General features: G+C 46.8%; 1 protein-coding gene across 2 annotated transcripts in view; it reads left to right on the forward strand.

Annotated features, from left to right (window-relative positions):
- The first annotated feature begins 9,845 nt into the window (after positions 1-9,845).
- Positions 9,846-21,078, forward strand: part of SCYL3 (SCY1 like pseudokinase 3) — a 72,029-nt gene continuing 60,796 nt past the window's right edge. The window contains exons 1-2 of one of the 2 annotated variants that reach the window (XM_063426980.1): positions 9,846-10,020; positions 10,462-10,793. In XM_063426980.1, coding sequence (XP_063283050.1) covers positions 10,629-10,793 — 165 coding nt within the window. In that variant the 5' untranslated portion in view covers positions 9,846-10,020; positions 10,462-10,628. Of the gene's footprint in view, positions 10,021-10,384; positions 10,794-21,078 lie in introns of those variants that run through there. The other variant, XM_063426981.1, reaches the window with a different exon arrangement.

Raw genomic sequence — 21,078 nt, forward strand, 5'->3', positions numbered from 1 at the left:
GATGACCATGCGTCCATGGATGTCACGTGGGTGCCCGCTAGGCAAGAAGAAGAACAGGGCGAAAGTTCAGATGGGGAGACAGAGAGGAGGAGGAGACGAGTTGGAAGCAGGGGGAGGTCGTTGCAAGGAGCTAGTGGCACAGTCAGACAGCATGCATCGGCACCCGGGGTCAGCCCGACAGCACGCCAATCAACGCATGCTGTGTCCACCACCAGAATGCCGTAATTGCAGAGCTCAGCAGTGTGGCATTTTTTTGTGTGTGTCTGCCTCTGACAACAGCGATGCCATTTGCAACCTGTGCCAAAAGAAACTGAGTCGTGGGAAGTCCAATACCCACCTAGGTACAACTATTTGCGTAGGCACATGATCGCACATCACAAACGCCTATGGGATCAACACATGAGTACAAGCAGCACACAAACTCAAAGCCGCCATCGTCCTCCTGGTCCAGCATCTTCAGCCACGTCAACCACTGCTGTCCTCCTTGCCCCCTCTCAACCATCCGCCACTCCGTCTCTCGCCTTGAGCAGTTCCCGCTCATCTGCCCACAGTCAGGTGTCTGTCAAGGACATGTTTGAGCGTAAGAAGCCAATGTCAGAAAGTCACCCCCTTGCCCAGCGTCTGACAGCTGGCTTTTCTGAACTATTAGCCCGCCAGCTTTTACCATACAAGCTGGTGGAGTCTGAGGCGTTCAAAAAGTTTGTAGCTATTGGGACACCGCAGTGGAAGGTACCTGGACAAAATTTATTTTCACAAAAGGCAATCCCCAACCTGTACTCGATTGTGCAAAAGGCAATGTAATTAATGGCATGTCTGGCACACAGTGTTGGGGCAAGGGTCCATCTGACCACTGATACCTGGTCTGCAAAGCATGGTCAGGGCAGGTATATCACCTACACTGTGCATTGGGTAAACCTGCTGATGGCTGCCAAGCATGGAATGCGTGGCTCTGCAGAGGAGTTGGTGTCACGATTCGGGGAACCCAACACGCTAACACACACACACACACACAGAAAAGGTACAGTACCGGACCTTAGAGTGGCCGGGCTAAGCACACACAGAATAGTCAGGAGACAAGCCGAGTAAGGGGAACCAGAAGACAGAATAACGAGAAACAAGCCGAGGTCAAAGGGTAGGAGAAAGTCACAAAGTCAGATTAACAAGCCAGAGAGTACGTAACCAGAAACACAAGTTTCAGTAGCAATACTAGCAAGCAAAGACCACAACAGGGCTGGCAGGAACAGGAAAGGCGAGTATTTAAACCATAAGGTTAATTCTGATTGGATAATTTCCAATCAGAATTAACAATCACACATGGGAGATATCTAAACCTCCCACTGTGATTGAGGCACTGTGCCTTTAACGCCGGGTCAGGTGACTGACCCCGGCGTGTCATATATTGGGCGGTCTCCCAGCGTGCAGCATCATGCATGCTGCCGCTGGGGGATGTGGAGGAAGATGCGGGCGGCATCCGAGGCTGGAGGGATGCCGCTCGCCGAGCCCACGTGGAGGAGGGGACCGCGGACGGCTGGAGGGTGAGTACTGCGAGCAGAGTGCAGCCTCCCCTCGCAGCCGCCCGCGGGATCCCGACAGTTGGTGAAACCGCCACGACTTGCAGGCAGGCCTGCTGCCACCTCCTCTACTCCTCCTACTCCATCCTCTTCCATAACCTCCTTGGCTGAGTCCTCTTCTGCTGCTGCGTCTTGCTCCACATCAACGGCACCCCCCCAGCTCCCCAGGTACTATTCCACATCCCGGATACGGCAGTGTCACGCCGTCTTGGGTTTGACTTGCTTGAAAGCAGAGAGTCACACCGGACAAGCACTCCTGTCCGCCCTGAACGCACAGGTGGAAAAGTGTCTGACTCCGCAGCAACTGGATATCAGCAAAGTGGTTTGTGACAACGGAACAAATTTGTTGGCGTCATTGAAGTTGTGCAAGTTGACACATGTGCCGTGCATGGCACATGTGTGTAATCTGATCGTACAACGCTGTAGCGGAGAGCCGATCTTGCACAGCTATTCTCCACTAGAGATCCCAGTGAGGCTCAGGAACAAGGTGATGATCAGTCCACAGGCAAGGTTTCCAGCAGGTAGAGTAATACAGCAATATCCCCATCGCAATCCCAATAACTGGACGACACACAGTTTCAGGAGTAGAACTGACAAGCTTTATTTCACAGTTCCTTATAAAGCCCTCTCCCATGCAAGGGAGGAGGTTCTATCACTTAAGACATTATCCAATCTACAAGCAGTAACCTCCCACAGATCTCCTCCCCTCCTCTAGCATCATAATCCCCTTAGCATGTACATAGTTTCCCCCGAGTTTTGGATGTACCCTAAATACTTGGGGTACATCCACAAATCTAATATCCCCAGATAGCTCTATTCTGGGGGACCAACATACTTTAAAATCAGCCCATTCGGATAAAGCGTTCGGGAGTTATGGGACTTTGAAGTTTGGACCGACCGCAGAGGTAAAGTATCCGAAAACAGTTCCATGCATTTTGGCCCTGCGGTCGGTCACAAACAGGCGAATACAAATGGGTGAAATATTGCTGTTAAGTGGCCTGACGGAGAGTCGGATGAATCCCCTAGTTCGTGGGGTTCTTCCTACCGAACGGCGGGCCGTTCGGTAGTTTCCCCACGAAGTATTAGGAGTCTGGAGGTCTCAGCGGTGGTTGCCTAGTCAAGTGTCCGATTTCGGTTCCAGACACTCGACGGCAAAACACCGCTGTTCGGCAGTTTAAGATGGCCGCCGCCACGTGTTCGTATCCCGAATGGCGGCCACCCAGAGGACAAAGACCACACTGCACGAATAGGTAATTACCCGTTTGCAACATTGTTGCAAACGGTAATTGAAGGCACACTTTACACAGGGTGGTCTGGTTGTTCGGTAGTTTCATTCCCTGGTTTTATATGAATGATTCTACCGAACAACTAGAGGAATACAGTTCTTTACATACATTCAACTGTCCATATAACCGGATACCATGATTTTCTATACCTGTTCACACACATTAAACCAGCAATATGACCAAATACAATTATTCTCATACATGTTGTGGGACAGCCCGGTACCAATCCGCTACAAACGCTTTGTGCATAAGTACACAGGCTTACAGGACATCCTGAAGCAGGCCAGGAAGGTTACTACACGGCCATGGTGCACTTTGCAGATATCCAGCGGCGAAACAACATGCCAGTGAGGCGCTTGATTTGCGACAGCCCGACATGTTGGAATTCAATACTCCTAATGTTCGCCCGCCTGCCCCAACAAGAAAAAGCCGTTAATAAATATTTGTATGACCGGGGTGCTAGGACAGCCTCTGGGGAGCTGGGAATTTTTTTGCCATGTTACTGGACGCTCATGCGCAATGCCTATAGGCTCATGCGTCCTTTTGAGGAGGTGACAAACCTAGTCAGTCGCACCGAAGGCACCATCAGCGACATCATACCATTTGTTTTCTTCCTGGAGCGTGCCCTGCGAAGAGTGCTGGTTCAGGCCGTAGATGAGCGTGAAGAGGAAAAGGAAGAGTTGTGGTCACCATCACCACCAGAAACAGCCTTATCAGCATCGCTTGCTGGACCTGCGGCAACGCTGGAAGAGGATTGTGAGGAAGAGGAGTCAGAGTAGGAATGTGGCTTTGAGGAGGAGGAGGAAGACCAACCACAACAGGCATCCCAGGGTGCTCGTTGTCACCTATCTGGTACCCGTGGTGTTGTACGTGGCTGGAGGGAAGAACATACCTTCATTGAGATCACTGAGGAGGAGGAACGGGAAATGAGTAGCTCGGCATCCAACCTTGTGCAAATGGGGTCTTTCATGCTGTCGTGCCTGTTGAGGGACCCTCTTATAAAAAGGCTGAAGGAGAACGACCTGTACTGGGTGTCCACGCTACTAGACCCCCGGTATAAGCAGAAAGTGGCTGAAATGTTACCAAATTACAACAAGTCGGAAAGGATGCAGCATTTGAAAAATAAATTAAAAAGTATGCTTTACACAGCGTATAAGGGTGATGTCACAGCAAAACGGAAATCTAACAGGGGAAGAGGTGAAAGTAATCCTCCTCCTCCCACGACCACGCCGGCAAGGACAGGACGCTTTAAAGACGTGTTGTTGATGGAGGACATGAGGAGCTTTTTAAGTCCTACGCATCGCCACAGCCCTTCGGGATCCACCCTCAGAGAACGACTCGACCGACAGGTAGCAGACTACCTCGCCTTAACTGCAGATATCGACACTCTGAGGAGCGATGAACCCCTTGACTACTGGGTGTGCAGGCTTGACCTGTGGCCTGAGCTATCCCAATTTGCGATAGAACTTCTAGCCTGCCCCGCTTCAAGTGTCCTGTCAGAAAGGACCTTCAGTGCAGCAGGAGGTATTGTCACTGAGAAGAGAAGTCGCCTAGGTCAAAAAAGTCTAGATTACCTCACCTTTATTAAGATGAATGAGGGATGGATCCTGAAGGGGCTGACAGTGGGCGATACATTCGACTAAAAAAGGCCTGATGAGATGAGCTGCCTTGGGCTAAATATGGTGACCCTATGTAGGAGGAACAGTCCCTATTCTGCTCTGTGTCAGTGTGTATCAGGGTCCCTGAGGACAGGTGTCAATCCATATCTGCCAAGTGACCCTATGTAGGGGGAACAGTCCCTATTCTGCTCTGTGTCAGTGTGTATCAGGGTCTCTGAGGACAGGTGTCAATCCATATCTGCCAAGTGACCCTATGTAGGGGGAACAGTCCCTATTCTGCTCTGTGTCAGTGTGTATCAGGGTCCCTGAGGACAGGTGTCAATCCATATCTGCCAAGTGACCCTATGTAGGGGGAACAGTCCCTATTCTGCTCTGTGTCAGTGTGTATCAGGGTCCCTGAGGACAGGTGTCAATCCATATCTGCCAAGTGACCCTATGTAGGGAGAACAGTCCCTATTCTGCTCTGTGTCAGTGTGTATCAGGGTCTCTGAGGACAGGTGTCAATCCATATCTGCCAAGTGACCCTATGTAGGTGGAACAGTCCCTATTCTGCTCTGTGTCAGTGTGTATCAGTGTCTCTGAGGACAGGTGTCAATCCATATCTGCCAAGTGACCCTATGTAGGAGGAACAGTCCCTATTCTGCTCTGTGTCAGTGTGTATCAGGGTCCCTGAGGACAGGTGTCAATCCATATCTGCCAAGTGAGCCTATGTAGGGGGAACAGTCCCTATTCTGCTCTGTGTCAGTGTGTATCAGGGATCCTTAGGATAGGTGTCAATCCATATCTGCCAAGTGACCCTATGTAGGGGGAACAGTCCCTATTCTGCTCTGTGTCAGTGTGTATCAGGGTCCCTGAAGACAGGTGTCAATCCATATCTGCCAAGTGACCCTATGTAGGGGGAACAGTCCCTATTCTGCTCTGTGTCAGTGTGTATCAGTGTCTCTGAGGACAGGTGTCAATCCATATCTGCCAAGTGACCCTATGTAGGAGGAACAGTCCCTATTCTGCTCTGTGTCAGTGTGTATCAGGGTCCCTGAGGACAGGTGTCAATCCATATCTGCCAAGTGAGCCTATGTAGGGGGAACAGTCCCTATTCTGCTCTGTGTCAGTGTGTATCAGGGATCCTTAGGATAGGTGTCAATCCATATCTGCCAAGTGACCCTATGTAGGGGGAACAGTCCCTATTCTGCTCTGTGTCAGTGTGTATCAGGGTCTCTGAGGACAGGTGTCAATCCATATCTGCCAAGTGAGCCTATGTAGGGGGAACAGTCCCTATTCTGCTCTGTGTCAGTGTGTATCACGGATCCTTAGGATAGGTGTCAATCCATATCTGCCAAGTGACCCTATGTAGGGGGAACAGTCCCTATTCTGCTCTATGTCAGTGTGTATCAGGGTCCCTGAGGACAGGTGTCAATCCATATCTGCCAAGTGACCCTATGTAGGAGGAACAGTCCCTATTCTGCTCTGTGTCAGTGTGTATCAGGGTCCCTGAGGACAGGTGTCAATCCATATCTGCCAAGTGAGCCTATGTAGGGGGAACAGTCCCTATTCTGCTCTGTGTCCGTGTGTATCAGGGATCCTTAGGATAGGTGTCAATCCATATCTGCCAAGTGACCCTATATAGGGGGAACAGTCCCTATTCTGCTCTGTGTCAGTGTGTATCAGGGTCCCTGAAGACAGGTGTCAATCCATATCTGCCAAGTGACCCTATGTAGGGGGAACAGTCCCTATTCTGCTCTGTGTCAGTGTGTATCAGTGTCTCTGAGGACAGGTGTCAATCCATATCTGCCAAGTGACCCTATGTAGGAGGAACAGTCCCTATTCTGCTCTGTGTCAGTGTGTATCAGGGTCCCTGAGGACAGGTGTCAATCCATATCTGCCAAGTGACCCTATGTAGGGGGAACAGTCCCTATTCTGCTCTGTGTCAGTGTGTATCAGGGTCCCTGAAGACAGGTGTCAATCCATATCTGCCAAGTGACCCTATGTAGGGGGAACAGTCCCTATTCTGCTCTGTGTCAGTGTGTATCAGGGTCTCTGAGGACAGGTGTCAATCCATATGTCAAGGTGTCAATCCATATGTCAAGGTGTCAATATGTCATATGTCAGGTGTCAATCCATATCCATTGTGATTTATGCCCTTTATGGGTGATTTATGCCCTTTATGGATTAAAACCAGACTCTGCATCAACTGTGTAATTTTCCATGGGAGTTTTGCCATGGATCCCCCTCCGGCATGCCACAGTCCAGGTGTTAGTCCCCTTGAAACAACTTTTCCATCACTATTGTGGCCCATATGTGGCCCATTGAAGTCTATGGCGGTTCGCCAGGTTCGCGACATCACCGAAAATTTTATGTTCACGACATCACTATTTGGCATAGATTGGTGGTAAAATGGTTGCATGAAAAGAGTAAAAATACCCCAAGTTTAATACCTTAGGTTGTCTTCTTTTAAAAAATACATACATGTGAAGGGTTATTCAGGGATTCCTGACAGATATCAGTGTTACAATGTAAAGTGCTACTTGTAATTATAGCCCTAAAACTTTCCAAAAAAAGCTACGAACATGTTAATATTGGGTATTTCTAAACTCATTGTAGATGCGTAACAGATTTTGGTGGTCAAAGTTTGAAAAAGTGTGTTTTTTTAAAAACATTTTTTCATCATATTTTTTCGTTATAGTAAATTATATGATATGATGAAAATAATGGTATCTTTAGAAAGTCCATTTAATGGTGAGAAAAACACTATATAATGTGTGGGTACAGTAACTGAGTAAGAGGAAAATTACAGCTAAACACAAACACAGCAGAAATGTAAAAAGAGCCCTGGTACTTAAAGGGAAACTCCAGTGCCAGGAAAACAATCGGCAGGTCCCCTCTCCCCCCAAACCCCGGTTGCTGAAGGTGAAAAACCCCTTCAGTGACTTACCAGAGGCAGCTGCTTCCTTGTCCCACGTCGCTGCTTCCTCCTCCCCCGCCGCTCCTCCTCTGCATTGCGTCGGCCGGTGGTCGAGACTGATCCCGCCCACCTGCCGGGGAGACCTAATGCGCATGCGCGGCAATGCCACTCATGCGCATTAGCGCTCCCCATAGGAAAGCATTGAAAATGCATTTCAATGCTTTCCTATGGGGAAATGAGCGACGCTGGAGGTCCTTACACAGCGTGAGGTCATCCAGCGACTTTCCTGTGCTATAAACCAGGAAGTGCCCTCTAGTGGCTGTCTAGTAGACAGCCACTAGAGGTGGAGTTAACCCTGCAAGGTAATTATTGCAGTGGGAGTTGGCACCCAGACCACTCCAATGGGCAGAAGTGGTCTGGGTGCCTGGAGTGTCCCTTTAACAGTAAGAAAATAGAAAAATGGTCTGGTCACAAAAGGGTTAAGAGATCCCTCTCTACATACCTCAAAACATGCACATGTCATGGTTGATTATATATTTCCTACCTGTTTTAAATTTTGTGTACTAATATTGTTTTTGTATTTAAATGTAACCTATTGTATCAATGCAATGTTTTGTGGACCCAGGATATACAAAAACGAGAGAAATCTCAATGTATCTTTCCTGGTAAAATATTTTATAAATACATAATAAATAAGTGGGCTGGCGAGAGACTGTCCGTCTATCTGGCATACGTTCACACCAGGCTGACAAGTCTGGTCTGTGGGTCCCCCATTTCTGTGAGGGAACACCCATTATAGGTGCCACCACTAACGTAATTTGCATCACCAGCACACACCTTCTAAACCCACATACCTCCTTCTCATTTTAACTACCAAATTTGGGGTATGGTTAAAGGGTTTCTCCAACCACAAACGCTTTTTTTGGTTGGAGTAAGCGTCACTGTCATGGTCTTCTCCTTTAACCCCTTAAGGACCAAACTTCTGGAATAAAAGGGAATCATGACATGTCAGACATGTCATGTGTCCTTAAGGGGTTAAACACACACAAAATAAGAAAAGGATTTCACGCCAAGGCCAGGCTCTCCCTGTAGCGGACATAGTCTGCCTTCAGTCACTCCCTTCGCTGCACGGAACATCCCAGAGGCCGGACTGAGTGAGGACTTGGGGCTGCATGGGGAGGGCTGGGCCGCCATTGGTCTTCCATTGTCAGCATGCTGTGAGCGCGGACGACGGACACATTTCATGCACAAAATTAACATTAGTCAGCCAGAAACTCTCTCCAATTTACGCTGCTGTTGGTGGAGTGCGTTCTCTCTGAATGTGCAACGTTTACTAGTAAAACGCTGTTTATATGAACTCCAAGCACTAAAGTGGTCATGGTGGATGGCCCAATCCTTTAGAGAACTTGTTATAGGGAGGAAATCATTTCCCATAAATTAAAATAAAAAAAGTTCATGTTAAAATAAAAAGCTCAGTTATGAAATGTAGTAAATCAGATTATCAATTCACAACAACTGAGTGTATAATTAGTGACTTAAGACCCTGGATCCCCCCTCATAGTGAATGGTACATTCTGCAGAACATCTGTCTATCATGTCCTGCCTGACATGGGAATGGGGGAGATTATTCGCTATGGGGGTGTTGCAATATCGTGGAGATCCCATTTGTACTCGCTCACTTTATTCGGGGTTAGTGATTCCCCCTACACGCCAGGTAATGGTACGGTCACAGTGGGCGGTAGATAGGCGTTCCTACAGATTATGTGACAACTCTCCTGTCACATGACACGATGGCGTTACGGACGGTGTAGGGGATTTTGATAGAACAACGGCTGGTCTAGCTGTCACTGCTGACAGGTCTAAAACCATTTCCGGGTCACGGGACGCGGAGTATTGCTGCTGGTTCCGGGTCAGGGGGAGGCTGGATTTTTAGTTCCGGATTCTGCTCGGGCGGCTGGGAGAGCTCTTGCCGGGGACTGACACCGTGCAAACCGGGAGCAGGATACAGCCTGGGGGGTCTGATCCAGAAATAGGTGGGGGATTAGAAAGGTCTGATCGCGGGATAGGCAGAGGATTAGTAAGGTCTAAAACAGGGATAAGTATTCTATTAGTGAGGTCTGATCCCGGGATAGGTGTTGGTTAAGGGAGATGTAATACGCTTCTAGGTGTTCTATTAGTGAGGTCTGATAGGTGTTCTATTAGTGAGGTCTGATAGGTGTTCTATTAGTGAGGTCTGATAGGTGTTCTATTAGTGAGGTCTGATAGGTGTTCTATTAGTGAGGTCTGATAGGTGTTCTATTAGTGAGGTCTGATAGGTGTTCTATTAGTGAGGTCTGATAGGTGTTCTATTAGTGAGGTCTGATAGGTGTTCTATTAGTGAGGTCTGATAGGTGTTCTATTAGTGAGGTCTGATGGGTGTTCTATTAGTGAGGTCTGATGGGTGTTCTATTAGTGAGGTCTGATGGGTGTTCTATTAGTGAGGTCTGATGGGTGTTCTATTAGTGAGGTCTGATAGGTGTTCTATTAGTGAGGTCTGATAGGTGTTCTATTAGTGAGGTCTGATAGGTGTTCTATTAGTGAGGTCTGATGGGTGTTTTATTAGTGAGGTCTGATAGGTGTTTGTTTTTATTACCGAGGACTGACAGGTGTTCTATTACTGAGGACTGACAGGTGTTCTATTACTGAGGACTGATGGGTGTTCTATTACTGAGGACTGATGGGTGTTCTATTACTGAGGACTGATGGGTGTTCTATTACTGAGGACTGATAGGTGTTCTATTAGCGAGGACTGATAGGTGTTCTATTAGCGAGGACTGATAGGTGTTCTATTAGCGAGGACTGACAGGTGTTCTATTAGCGAGGACTGACAGGTGTTCTATTAGCGAGGACTGACAGGTGTTCTATTAGCGAGGACTGACAGGTGTTCTATTAGCGAGGTCTGATAGGTGTTTGTTTTGTTAGCGAGGTCTGATAGGTGTTTGTTTTGTTAGCGAGGTCTGATAGGTGTTTGTTTTGTTAGCGAGGTCTGATAGGTGTTTGTTTTGTTAGCGAGGTCTGATAGGTGTTTTATTAGCGAGGTCTGATAGGTGTTTTATTAGTGTGGTCTGATCACAGGGCTCATGTTGGTGAGGATGTGGTCTCTGTGTGATGGCTGCCCCCTGTGCTGAGATCCTGTACTGTCAGTAGGTCTTTCCCCCCAGTCATTGCTCCCCTGGCTGGGTTCAGGGTCCCCAGGATCCCCAGCTGCCGTATCATGGGCTCGGAGAGCAGCTCCCTGCGGGGATTCACCCTCCAGGACCCCCCCTGGAACCAGCCGTCCGGACTCACCATTTACCCGGCCCTCCTGGCCGACAGCCGCCCGGCCTCCGTGTTCGTGTATCAGCCTGAGAACCAAAGCATGGTGGACAAGGCAGCCAAGGTAGGAACCGGGGTCCCTGACACTGTAACATACAGCTCCTGGGGTCCCGTGATACTATAACAAACAGCCAGCTCATGGGGGACCCATGATGACATGCACAATGTGCAGCAGTGACGTTCAGTATCTTCATGCTCTGCATAGAGGTGGTGAACATTCCTCAGAGATGCATTTACTCAATGTATCTCTATGAAGAGATGCTGAATGACACAGCTCAGCGTTTTGCCGCGAATGCAAAAAAAACCTGCAAATACTTTTTTTTTTAATGGAAAAGCATTGGATTGGCTGAGATCATCAAGTCTAACGTTTTCAACTATGACGGTAGTGCAAGGTGGGGCTAGCCGCTGTGAGACTGGCACAGCGTGGGAGAAAAGGTGAGTAAAATCACCTTTTCACTGCTCTGACACTAAAGCCAGATACCTAAATAGGGGGTGTTAAACGATCCATGTTTGTGTTCCTGACACTATAAAATACAGAAATTAATTTACATTTTTTTCACACAAGTCATTTTCAAAGTTTTATTGAATTATATAATTTCTATAGAAGTAACAGTTCTACTTTAAGTGTTTCTGAGCATGCAGTGCTTCCTGGGGCAGTGCTGCACAGTGTGACTGACATTCAGTGTCTCCACCCTCTTTATGCAGACACTGAACTTTCCTCATAGAGATGCATTGATTCAATACATCTCTATGAAGAGATGCTGATTGGCCAGGGACTGTGTTTGGCTTATGCAGGCTCTGCCCCTAACCTGCTTCCTTGACAGGCCCGGCCAATCCTATGGAAAAGCATTGGGATTGGCTTAGAAAATCACTTCTGATTATGTCAGCCAAGCAGGGAGATCAGGGGCAGAACCAGCAGCTGCAGACTTGAATACAATTACCATATTTAATGAGGCAAGGGGGGGCTAGATGAATGTTTTCTTTCTTTTTTTTTTTTAACACTATAGAGTCGAGAATACATGTTTGTGTTTCTGACCTTTATAGTATTTCTTTAAATGGGCCACAGAGCCACTTCATGGGGTCACATTTATTTTATCTGTTCTCCTTGCACATAGATCAATTTTGTATGTTTGTTTATTTTTTTTACCTTTGTCTTTGCTGACATGACATTGGCATTCGTAAGGTGCTATTTTGCAGCCTCTGCCTCCCAATTAACACCTCAACTACATAAAGTTCCCCTAGGCATTGCCATGTGGGTAATTTGGGGAAGAGGTGTGGTGTACAGTCGTCCTGTAACTTTCTAGATATCTGACAGATAACAATGACAAGCTCACTAATAAATTGTGCACCTATTAACAATGGAGAGCGAAGGTAGCACTGTTTGTGTGAGAGAAGGGATTCAGATTTGTGATTGTTGCACAATGTTTACTCTCTTGCTGAATTGCAGAGCAAGTTGCTGATTCAGTCTTTTGCAGTCAGTCATGCTGGCAAGTCCGGATACTGGGCTGGCCATTCTTGCAACATATCCCAAAGCATTGGGCATTCGGTAAACAAAGCAGAAAGTTTGTTTGCGTATTGGTGTCAATACCTGTAAAGCACCTGCTGAGTATTCAGAACGTAGGCTAGATTGCAGATGTGCAGGCTGCATTCTAGACTAAAGCTATTACTTCTGCACTGTGTGTCAATAGCTGTAGAGGCTGTTCAGGGAGAGAGGAGACTGATGGAGGCTGTATTTAGTGATAACAGAGGCTGGGCCAGGCTGTGCAATCTGGAGGGGACAGTGTTTTTTTTTTTTTTTGTGTGAATTACCTGTATGTAGTGTGTGTGCTGGCTGTAGTGTGTATTTGTAGTGTGTGTGCTGGCTGCATGTAGTGTGTATTTGTGGTGTGTGTGCTGGCTGTATTTTTAAAGTAATGTATTTCATATTTCAATTCACTACAGTTTGAGTGTTGTATGCATATATGTGATGCTTATGATGTAAATATGCATACATTAAAGGGGCACCATAATGTTAGGAATACAAATATGAGTTCTGAATGCTATAGTTCCTTTGGTGGTGGTTTATGTGACCGTCCCCCACCTGCAGGGAAAATAAAAAAAAAGTTTCATGGTTACAACGGGCGGGGGTGCATGGCACTAGATTCATGGAGAATGACTTATACTCCAACACACACTGTCACACACTGACCCATACACACACAATCTATACTCAGACACCTTCCAGCCCTTCTTCCTGTGTCAAGGTGTGTATCTGTCTGGCAGTGTGTTTGTGCATCTGGGTGTGTGTATATGTCGGGGTGTGTGTCAGCAGGGTATCCATCAGTATTTTAGACTGAGCATCTGTATTTGTCAGGTTGTGTGTGTGTGTGTGTGTGTATACATCTGTGTATGCGTGTGTCAAGGTGTGTATGTGTTGGTGTCTATCTGAATTTGTGTGTGTTTGTGTGTCAGTTAAATCAAACACCAACACCATACATTATACTTTAGCGCCAGTGTATGTCACAGCGCTGTACATTTGACATGCCAAAATATTGAAATATTAAGTGCGCCATGGCAACCAGGAATTTTGTCCTGGGACATGGATGTTTATCCTCTATGGCCTCCTTAGGGTCCCATAGCGGGTGGCCGTGCGGAGTGAAGGCAGGCGACAAGGGAGCTGTAATCTTCCTTTCTTTTTGCTTTGCTTTGCTCTCTCACGTGCCCTGCTGTAATGCTCGCAGCTTGAATGACGTCACTCTGTTCCCAGTATCCGTAAACAGTGCACGAGGGAGCAGAGCAGGAAGATAACAGCCACACTGGACATTAGGGAAAGGTTCCACTCCAGCTCTCTCAAAGGTAGGGAAGCTGGGTGGACCTAGATTGAATGAATTAAAACAAATGATAATAATTTGTGAGACTGTAAGTTAGTGTGCCTGTTTAGGTGAATTGTTCCTCAGTTGCATGGAAAAGGTGTTTTTTTTTTTTTTTTTTTTTTTTTTTTAACTCACCTTTTTTCCCACACCATGCCAGTCTTGTCGCAGCTGGCACTTCCTTCATGGCTGAGATAATAGGAAAGCATTGGGAGGTTGTTGCGCAACTCTATGGCAAGAGTTCAGCGTCTTTATGGAGATGCTGAACCTAGGTGCTGCACATTGTGCACTGGACTAGGAAGCAACTCTAGTGGCAGTTTGAGTGACTGCCACTAGACGTGTTACTAGACAGTAGTGTAAACATGCAGCGGCAGGCTATAGCTACCAGAACCACTACATTAAGCTGTAGTGGTTCTGGTGTCTATAGTGTCCTTTTTAGAATTTGTATATTTTTGTCATTGGAAGAGAACCCTGGCTCCTAGCTTGTTTAACTGGCTTCAAGATTTAGAGAACATTTGTCATGTCCTGCATTAAGTTACTGTGGCGGAACCAACCTCGCCACTGAGAACTGGAGAAGCCTGGTTGCTAGCCTCCTGCCCAGTGATTATGGTCCCTGGGAGATATTGCCTTTTTTTTTTTTTTTTTTAATTCTTTATTTTTGTGTGCTAACATAAACATAGCAACTCACCATGCCACAATAGCATTTGCAAGTCGTAAAGTATTACAGCAATTCACAGGTATGGCAATTAAATACTAGCACTTTTTTTTTTTGGTAGATTGAGAGGTAAACAGTCAATACATAAACGTTGAATGGTTATACACAGAAGTTAAAGAAAAGCATATATACAATTCGTAATGGGTAAGAAAATTAGTAAAATAATAGTAGTAAGGGCAGCTATCACAATGCTCAAGTACAGTGTAGGTGGATGGGAACGTCTGAACCCGGGTAGTGAGTCGTGCTGTTAACGCTAGTGTTGCTGTGCCCTGTCTGGGAGAGTGAGGAAGAGGGTAGATGGCATGTCAAGCATGTTAGTAAGACAGGTGTAAGTGTTGCCGGATGGTCTTTGGCAGTGGAACAACTGCATGAGAAGCTTTGTGTGTTTATATGACATATGCAAGCTGACGTTAACTAGGCTATGACGTCCGGGGATCGGTCAGCTAGGCTAGTAATGTAGTGAGAGGTATTTACAATAAGCTCGTGAGAAGCGTTAGCCTAGGACGGGATAAGCAATAGCCAGGTTATGGCGTGTAAGGATTGGGCCTGCAGTGTTAAGTGCATGAGGTACCTCCGGCTTCCCAAGCAAGGGGGTAGTGTGAGATGTGTGGTGGCAGGCTGTCCTACAGCTAGGACAAATATAAGGGAGCATATCCATCGCTAGGTATGCAGCGTATAAAAAACTACATATGCACTTAATAAGTCCCGCTCTCTCGCCCGGACGGGCGCTGGTACAATAATAAAAATAAGAATAAAAATAAAAGGAGCTGCAAGCCGTCTCCTGATGTCATCCGCTTGCTTAGGTAGATAGGTCCGTCCGTGGCTCAGCGTGATGGGTGTCGTGTTTGGGAGCACCGGGTGCTGATAGCCAACTGTCCTGAGGAGCTAAGTATATGATAGGGCGGTAATTGCCCTGGTAGTGGTCGTCCATAGGCAGTCACATGAACCTTCGGGACCGTGAACATAAGAGTCTCGGAAATGCAGGTAGTTGTTCGGGTTAGAGTTCCTGTGGGTACGAGCCGGAGCCCTGGGTTATGGGACCTTCAGTCTTCGTTGAAGTTCAGGTTGTGGCCGCATCTGCCGGTAAGTCCGATGGCCGCCTGGGGACAAATTCCGGGGCGGTAGCAGTTGCCCAGCGTGGAGGTTGTTGGAGACTCGTCGGAGGCTTAGACAAGTTAGGCATGTCCAGGGGTAAGCCTAGGTGCCTCAGGGCCATCGTTGCTTCCTGCAGGAACCTAATGGTGTGCATGGATTCGCCTTTGTTAACCTGCAGAGTGTGCGCAGGGCCCCAGCGGTACTTCACGTGGTGTGTGCGCAAGTGGGCAGTAAATGGCCGCAGGGCTCTCCTCCAAGCCAGGGTGGCCCCAGAGAGATCCGCATAGAACTCAAGGTTCATGTCCTCAAAAAGGTAAGTTGGGTGTTCTCTGGCAGCTGTCTGGACTGCGGTCCTGTCCCTCTGGGTTTGGAATTGAAGGATCACATCTTTAGTAGCTGTGGCCGGGGCTGTTGCAGGCTTTGGGATGCGGAATAGGCCTTCCAGCATCACTGCCTTAGCAGACTTCGGGGTCAGCAGTGCTGAGAGGAGCCTGCGTGCGAAGTGGGGCAGTTCAGCATCAGGTATATCATCTTTAACGCCTCTGATCTTCAAATGTTTCAGGCGACGGTTGTTTTCCATCGTGGCGAGTTTCAACTCAGTCTTTTCGTTTTGCTGTCTAAGCTCTGCAACAGCCTGCTGCAGTTCCTTGATTTGGCCGCCGTGGGTTTTTAAGGTTGTGTCCACCACCCTTAGCCTGCCGTCTAGGCCCTGCAAGGCCTCCCTGAGTGATGCCACATGTGACCAGTCGCTTCAGTAGTCAAGCGCCGCCCCGAGATATTGCCTTTAAGGGACTGAATTGGGGCTTATGGACTGCTACCATAATGTACTGACCCTTTAAGAACTACTTGTGGGCATGTGGATTGTATAATACTGTCCCTAGCCCTTTAAATACTTTGGGGACAGATTGGTACTTTTGTATATGGCACTTCGGAAGCTGTCGAAGCTACCGAAGTCGTCGAAGTGGCTGGTATCGGACAAAGGACCACGTGGCGGCGGCCATTTTAACTTCGAACACTGCCGACCCTTAACATCAACTCCACTTCGACACTTCGATTAAAGTCGAAGTACAGGCACACTTCGAACGGGACTTAGCCGTTTTTATGCCACAAATTGACCGACCGCACAGCCCAAATCCATGGAACTGTTTTGGGCAAGAAAATGTGCTGGCGGTCGGTCATAAAAGGACTTCCGTGTAACTTTTAATCCACTGGAGGGATTTGCCTGATTTTTGGAAGTGTTTATGTTTAAAGTATGCTAAGTCTGAATATGTGATTTTTATGTGAATGTGATGTATGGTTTTAAAGTTATGAAAGTTGTGTAAAAGTATATTTTAAACTGTATGCATAATGGGATTATGTGTCACACTAAGGGGAGGGGATGTGTGGGTTGCACCCGTGTTACTATTGGTTATTTTATGCCTCCCCCTGGGTGTGGCCTGTATGTGTGAGATGGAAATAAAAGCCAGGCTGGATGAGCCAGTCGAGAGTTCCTGTTTTACCCTCAAAGTGAAGTGTCGTCTCATTATTGGGGGAAGGATTTATTGCATGCTGTTCCAGTTGACTGCTAGGAGTGTAAGCCTATTCGTATGGTTCCTATTCAACGGTCTACAGCATTACTATGCTTGAGAAGATTCATATGCTGCATCGGTTCGGTGATTGTGGTGTCTGCCAGAGTGCTTGGAGTCCTCAGGAAGCGCTAGGAGCATCCTTTAACGGAGGTACCCAGTCGGGGTGCCAAGCGATCCGTTACAGTTACTTTAGAAGGTTTTATTTCCTGCTCTGTAAATTAAACTTTAATTACACACAGGAGGCTCCTGCAGGTTTTAGCAGGCTGTTGACAGAGCGGGAGATAATAATTTCTAAATTAATCAGAATTTGCAATAAAGGAAGTTTTTTGTTTTGTTTTATTATTTATTTATTAATTGTATTTCATTGGAGTTTAAATACTCAAAATACAACTTAGACATGGTATGTGAATGAGGTCAATTTTGCACCAACATCATCTAATGAACATCTGGCATTAGTTATATTAGGTTTTTGTCTATGTAGCAGGCGATTACCAGGGGTTAACATGGGTATATGTCACCGTCAACTTTTGAAACATTGTACAGTAACTGTTTTGCTACCCAGAAGGATGTAAAAAACCTCTGTGTGCAGGAACTGTGGGACTATGGGACTGTGGTGGTCCTCTTTTGGAACGAGTGACCCAAGGCTGCTCTCTTGTGCGCAGTACCTTACGGCTGCGAGGATCTGCAGGAGTCCATCAGGAGGAGTGTGGTTGCTACATGCTAATGCTTAGGACTGTCTCTTTGTTAGAGTCGGCACGTAGATGTTTTTTCTTCGGCCACTAGTTGCTCTTTGGCTGACACTGCGCTTGGTTGCCACCCCCACCGTCCTCTTCCTTCTCCGCATCTTGTAGGTTCAGCTTCCGGAGGCATAGCTCCTGGTAGTCTGTGGAGGACAGGTTAAGTGTCTGGTCTCCCCGTGGTACCGCCATGAATCCGTCTGCACCCAACCGGTATCTGACTTCAGCTTCCCTTAGTCTTTTGGCTATAGGCGTCAGTTGTCTCCTTTCCACAAGCGCTGCGAATGGGAGATCCCCATAGAAGGCCACAGTACTACCATCCAACTGTACTGTGCCTAAGGCTCTGGAGCGGGACATGATAGCGGAGTGGGTCGCCAAGTCTCTCATGACCGCTACAGTGTCTCTGGGCGTATCCGCTGGCGCTATTGCAGGTTTGCGGATTCTGTATGCGGACATTATCAGGCCGGGCTCGGCGTCCCCCCCAATGCCCATCACTGTGAGTAGGCATTGTATGTGGGGCAATAAACAAAAATAATGATAAGCGCAAATACTTAATATTTACACATATTTTAAAAATAAGCACATTTATTAGTCTTGTTGAGACATAAAGGTAATAAAGAAATATATACATTCTAATTAATTGCTAGATTACAATATTGGAATAAGTAAATAGTTAAAGGAAACACTATAGGGTCAGGAACACAAACATGTATTCCTGACCCTATAGTGTTAACACCATCATCTAGCCCCCCTGGGCTCCTCATGCCTCCATAAATATAGCTTACTATATCTTACTGTATTCAAGCCAGAAGCTGCAACTCTGCATGCTGTTTGCCTAAAAAAAAAATCTGCTGACCTCATCAGAAGTGGTAGCCTGATCCAATTACAGTGCTTCCCTATAGGATTGACTGATACTAACAAAGAGGCAGATCAGGGGCAGAGCCAGCATGATTCAAACACAGCCCTGGCCAATCAGCATCTCCTCATAGAGATACATTGAATCCATGAATCTCTATGAGGAAAGTTCAGTGTCTGCATGCAGATGGAGGAGACACAGTGCTGCCCTGTGCTCTGCTGACCGCAGATCTGAGTGGATTGAGGAGTTTTATGCCTCAATCAACTCGGAAGTTCGTCTGGTGGCATTCTGAGTGACTGCAACTGGAGGTGTTCCTAGCTTTCAATCACTGTATTTTCTCAGATGTAAAAAACCTCTGTGTGCAGGAACTGTATGGGACTGTGGTGGTCCTCTTTTGTTTTAAATGTTTTTATTGTTTTCACAATATAAATGCATGTATCAAACTGACTTTTAAAATAGAGAAGCAAGTGATTGCCCACGCAGGGGCTTAAGCATTGGTTTAAAACAGTGTAGACATTTGGTTGCCTGCGCAGAGGACAGTTTAGCTTAACATTTTTAGCTTAACATTTTTTAAAACTTTGTTTTAAATCGGTTTTATTGTCATCACATTCTGTTTGTGGAATTCAAACGCAGTATTGTAAAAGCATACGGTCGCCTACGCAGAGGCGGTAACTTTGAAACAGAAATATTGAACATGCGTATTTAGTTTAATTAAGTAGGTGCGTACTTCAAGATACATTAACTAGGTGGGTATTGCCCAAAGTAATATTTGTCTATGTGGTTGTCCTGTTTTAATTGGTTTGTGTAGTTGTTTTGTGTTAGTTGGTTTGCGCAGTTGTCTTGTGTTAACTGGTTTGTGTATATCGTTTTTTTTTTTTTATTTTTTTTTTGTCCTCTGGTTTGGATAGTCGCCTCATGTTAGCTGGTTTGGGTGGGTGCGTTGTGGTGGCTAGCTAGCGGAGCGGCTTAGTGCTAGACGATACTTGTAGTAATCTTGGGTTGGTTAGTTTGTTGTGATTATGTGTGCTTGTCCCCTACGTGGTCCCGGCCTATATGTCGCCTTCAGTGGTTTTGGCGCCTGCCAGAGGTATCGCACGTTGTGTATCTGGTTTGAAATTGTACCCGGCTAGTCAGCAGGTGCGGCCAGTATGTTAGTATATCGTTTCTTGTGTCTAGGCGGTCTATGCTGACTGTTGTTCCGGTGTTAGCGGTTTCAACCGTTCTATATAGCTTGGGATAGTGGGAGCGTGTTTGTGGCTCAGTCCGTAGCGTCTGTTCTGAGTCTTGGTATGCTCGTAGGCAGTGTATGGGGTTGTGCTTTGGTTAAAATTGTAGGTTATGTTGTTAGTTGGGATCTGGTTTATGTTTGTATGTCTGTGTGCCTCCCTCTAGGAGTTGTGGTCGTGTTTGGTGTGAGTCTGGTATGTGTGTGGGGAGGACGGGAGGGTGGGGAAGAGGAGGAGAGAGGAAGAAGAAGAAGAAGAAGAGGTGGTCCTCTTTTGGAGGCTGCAGGGAGCTATAGTTCTCACCTGAACAACCTAATTAAGCTGAAGTTGTTCAGGTGACTATAGTGTCCCTTTAAATACAATAAGATTATAAGTGTGCACACTTCTATTTATTTGAAAAAATATATTGAATAGATAAAAATATATATGCATGGGGAAAAGTATAAACAGCACTAGATTAAAATAGAAAAAAAGTAAAAATTGACAATAGATTTTTTTTTATAAAATAGAATGGAAGTCCAACCTGATGTTGAGGAGAGAGATATATATTCTCTGGTTCTGTCAATCTCAGATGTTGCTGTATGTGTATAAGTAGAGGAGACCTGGATAGTATGTTGAAGCAAACCTCTGTGTCTGGAAACCTATGGTTTACTCCGGTGGCAATAAGGCTTCTCCTCCAACACTCTCTGGGATGCCTCTGATGCGGATGTTCCGCCGTCTAAGCCGGGATTCCATTGTCGTGACCATCCGCGTGAGTTTCTGGTCCTGCACCGTGTCTCTGGATTGCTGCAGCTGGTGGTCCCTTGCATTCTCTCTGGATTCCACCGCTGTAAGCCGGTGCTGGAGATCACCTTTCTAGTGCTCCGCAGGTCTGCTTTCCACACCTCCCGCATTTCTTCTACGAGGTCTCTTGTGCCCCTCTGTTACTGGCTAGGATTCTTTTTTAGATTCTGAGGCTTGGTAGTGGGCCCTATCTTCTGCCGGAGGCGAGCTAAGGCTTTCTCTTTCCTCATGGGAGTCGTCTGAGGTCTCGCTAGTGCCTCAGGCGCCATTTTGGCGGGAGCCACTGGAGAAGGCCTCACAAATGTGAGCCGAATATCAGGGATTTTAGGCGTCTCCGGGAGGCAGAATTTCTTGTTTTTACGCCCCATTGATTTCTCTGGGTGGGAGGCTCGTGGCTGTTTGTGGGAGCCATTTTTTGGGTATTTTGGTCAAATTATGACTTCCAGGAAATTCCTGAACCCCTGAACGGATCTGGGTGATTTTAGGATATGTTGGTCACCCAGACCGGGGCTATCAGGGA

This window comes from Pelobates fuscus, chromosome 7, assembly GCF_036172605.1.
Source record: "Pelobates fuscus isolate aPelFus1 chromosome 7, aPelFus1.pri, whole genome shotgun sequence".
Taxonomy (NCBI): domain Eukaryota; kingdom Metazoa; phylum Chordata; class Amphibia; order Anura; family Pelobatidae; genus Pelobates; species Pelobates fuscus.